We start from the raw sequence: 4076 nt of genomic DNA on the forward strand, positions 1-4076 counted from the left end.
ATTATTTTTGAGATAACATTTCTACTGAAATATTCCAGGCATGTCTTCCCTCCAACAACATACCATGTTTTTTTCACAATGTTGTAATGCTGCTGGATATCATCACATGTTCATGTTCCATTGTGACACTGATAATGCTAATAATGCAACTCAGAAGCGGAGGAGATCCTGCATGACTGGGGAGGCTGGGGAGAGGAGAGGAGGGGGTGTGAGTGTCTGAGCAGATCCTTCTCCTGTTTGCCCCCAGGGCCCTCGTAAACACACAATACAACTTTGCTTTTAGGCAAGCCTTCCTACAATGTGACACATACAAAAAGACAAGTCTTTAAAAGCACCTCTCACCTGTCAGAGCCATCCAGAGGTATGAACTGACTCACTCGAAGGAGCTAAGAGACAGTAGAAGGAGAAATATTTGGGCTTGTGGTATGGCTGAACACTAGCACTGTCTGCCGTTGCACTGGAGTCACGTAGGATAGAACCGGAGCTTGAAACTACCAGCCCAGAGGAGTTTCACCAGTTTTACCTCAGCTTGGAAGGTAAACATCTATAGTGTCTGCAGAAAGAGGCACCAGTGACAGACATGAGCCTGTCTTCTCAGAGTACAGTACCGAGGAGGAGTGTGGGCACCAGGCCAGCCATGAGCAGCCACGCTATTTTCACCAAGTCAGAGTTCTCTGAGGAGGAGCAAGAGGGGATTCTGCTGGGTTTGGATGAGGAGGAGAAGAACAGTGGCAGTGAGGACAGCGAGGCTGGCTCAAAGAAGTCTTTAGAGAGCAAGGGCGGCACGGCCGGCAGATGCCCTGATGTGAAGAGACGCAGTCGTCCTGTCCGCTCCAAATCCCGCCGTGTGGCCGCCAACGTTCGCGAGCGAAAGCGTATCCTGGACTACAACCAGTCTTTCAATGCACTGCGCATGGTGCTCAAACATGACCTCAACGGCAAGCGACTGTCCAAGATCGCCACTCTGAGACGTGCCATCAACCACATCTCTTCGCTGACCGTCTTCCTGCGCTCCCACCCCTGCCCCAGTGCCCTGCCAGGAGGACATCCACCCTGCACCCACGCAGAGTGCCTCAGAGAGCAGCCCTCGGCTAGAATTGAGGAGGCCATGCTGGTCCTGGGGAAGGACAGGGAGAGAGAGAGGGGCTTCCAGACCCCGGTGGAGACCTACTGTCTGCAGCATAAGCCGTTGCATTGGAGTCAACACCACCAGCAGTCCCTGCAGGATCCCGGTGCTCACAAGGCTCCCATCATTCTGCCTCCAGAGCTCCAGCTCTACACAGACACCCCAGTAGGACGACACCCCAGCCCTTCGTGCCTGCCATCCCCATCCTATGCTCACTTCTCCCCCACTGAGACCCAGTTCTACACGCCCTCGCACACTCACGAGGAGTTGAGCAGCCCCCCGTACTACATCAGCAGCGAGTGGAGTGGGGGGTCAGGGTACCCGTTTGGAGTGAGGGCCAACTGTCGCCCGAACCACACTGACAGCTTCTCAGACTCCTCTCCTGCTGTGTCCTTCACGTGGCAGCTGGGTTACCTGCAAGGCTCAGCTGGCTACCAACAGTTCCTTACCATGTACTGACTGAATGAACCCAAGACATGAGCTCTAGTGGAGGGCACCAACGTTAAAGTCTACAATGATGTCAAACAGAGGGAAGCTGACGTGTATATGTCTATGTATGTACAGTATGCATGGGATTGCAATGATGGATTTGTCTATCTGGCTTTGCAAGGGGAATTCTTAGTAATGTCTTACACTTGTTTAAACAGATTGACAAAAGTGTTGATGAAATTAAATGTTACAGCAGAATACAGTATATGTTTTACCTCCAATAGTCCCTAAGAATGAAAGGAATGTGTTTTAACATTTCCTCATGTGTTTGTAATGCAGAATATAATGTGCTAAATATAGCTACTGAATGAGCTGTATGAGTTGTTAAGTCTTAAAACAGAGCATGAGGGACTAAACACAATATACATCTATATTTCTGTCTACCTGAGCTATGTATGTTTACATGAGAAAGATGACTGTTTTCTCAATGAGAGAATCCTAGTGCATCCTTCCCCTGCAGCACAAACCCCAGAAAAGCAACTTGTAGTAATTATTATAGTGTTAGAATTGTGCCTATGCAATTTGTATTTTTGTAAGAATTGAAAAATAATGATGGAATAATAAAGAGAATTAAACATGTTCTGAACATTATGCATCACCCATACTTAAAACACTAAATTAATACAGGCGTTGATATTACTGTCTGGAATATTTCTAACATAAGATGATTGTTTATACAGTTGGGCTTTATTGAGAATTATTTGCATGGTTTCTTACCCCTGCGCCTCTCCTTTACAACCCCCTCCCTCGGCTATTCTCCTAGACACTGAATGTTCCACTCTGTCTCTCATCCTGTAATTAACATTGCCAACCACATTGCCTTTAGGTTAATGAAATAATTACGCATGTAGACATCCTTGCAATGTAATTGACCTTGAATTAAGCTGTTTTGAGAAAACCCATATGACCCCGTTTCTGATTCTCACCAGAATATGAAAATAATGTGTGTGGAGGGGGGTTAGGGGGGGGTTAGAGGGAGGTGTTTATGGTACAGCTATACAGGTCCTTTACATCCCTGATTCAGGAAGGCCTGTGCCATAAAGTCTCTGACCTCTAAGTGCTTGTGAGTAGATGAGCAATTGGCAGCATGCCTTCTCTTGTCACAAAGCAAAACTCACTAGTGAATGAATGCCTGAGGTGTGCAAACAGAGGAAACAGGCCATGGGAGAGACGTGATCAAGGGCAGGAATACAGTAGGTTGTAGTCAGGATCATAGCAAACTGATTCCAGTAAAAGCCAGACAGATCAGGAAGCTGATAAAGGAGGAGGAACAGAGGCAAAGGACTTTAGTCTACCGGAGTCAAGGACCCTTCTCCCTTACTACTGTAGTTCCCCCCGTTTCCTATGGATGTGAAACACAGTATTTTCCAGACAGACAGACCTAAACTGTGAACTTGTATGCCCTTTCATATACGAGCTGTAATTAAATATGTCTCCATAACATGACTTGACAAGCATATTAGATACTTACATCATCTCTAGTTTAAAAACCTTATCAACCATTTCATTTTCGCTGTTAGTGTCCTCCAGAGGGCAGTCACATCATTTATACCTTCTACTTGGAAGACACATGTACAGTAGGTATAAGTCTGAATCCTGAAAATGTTGTGTAGTGTTAGATACAGATATGGAGGGTGAGGTCTCACTTAATATTACAGTTGTGATTGAGTAACCTGGACGGTTGGTTTACTTTTACAGTTCTGCATTGCTGTTGCCCTATCCTCAGCCACCCACCCTGACTTCACTCATATCAACACCACAAGATTTGGAAGGGTGGCCCGCAAGACTACTGTTGCCCCAGAAACCCCCATACCTGTAAGGCTTTATACAACGGGTGGGACTAATCCTAAATGCTGATTGGGTAAAACTTTGTCTCAGGCCTAACAACACCATGCCATTATAGCCTCCAAACACCAGCTTCTCTACCGTTAGAATTTAAAGAAACACTCATACCTACTGATGTTTTGCAACAGAAAACCACCAGAGTCGAGTTCAACAAGGCTTCTGTTTGCAACAAATGTATTGAACACGATGGGAGACAGAGAGCTTGTTTCAAGAGCAGGGCGCAGCAGGCGTTTACTGTAAAGGACCACAATAGGAGGCAGGTACCTGGGTCCAGGAGCAGGCAGAACGTCATACACAGGGGTTCCAAAAAGGCAACAGTACAGACAAGGAAAAAGCTAGGAACGTCAGCCAGGAGATCAGGCAATAGGTTGATAACAGGAAATCTGACAGGCTAAAGTACAGGCAAGGAATAGGCAAACACTATCATACAAGGGAGGCGTAAATTACGGGGAAAAACAGCACTCCAAATAGAAGTGTGTCACAAAACCTCACAATGATGGTGTGCAAAGAACTGAACTAAATAGTGTGTGATAATGACATACAAGTGTGTGAACAGGTGATCAGAATTCAGATGATTGGGATCTGGAGAGTGAGCTGCGTTCAAGGGATCTATGTG

General features: G+C 46.2%; 1 protein-coding gene across 1 annotated transcript; it reads left to right on the forward strand.

Moving 5' to 3' along the window:
* The first annotated feature begins 359 nt into the window (after nucleotides 1-359).
* On the forward strand, nucleotides 360-2406 carry LOC110503466 (class A basic helix-loop-helix protein 9). The gene has a single exon (XM_021581802.2). The coding sequence runs from the start codon at nucleotides 581-583 to the stop codon at nucleotides 1583-1585; it is 1005 nt and encodes a 334-aa protein (XP_021437477.2). The 5' UTR covers nucleotides 360-580; the 3' UTR covers nucleotides 1586-2406.
* The last annotated feature ends 1670 nt before the right edge of the window (nucleotides 2407-4076 follow it).

Source organism: Oncorhynchus mykiss, chromosome 24, assembly GCF_013265735.2.
Source record: "Oncorhynchus mykiss isolate Arlee chromosome 24, USDA_OmykA_1.1, whole genome shotgun sequence".
NCBI classification, from domain to species: Eukaryota; Metazoa; Chordata; class Actinopteri; order Salmoniformes; family Salmonidae; genus Oncorhynchus; species Oncorhynchus mykiss.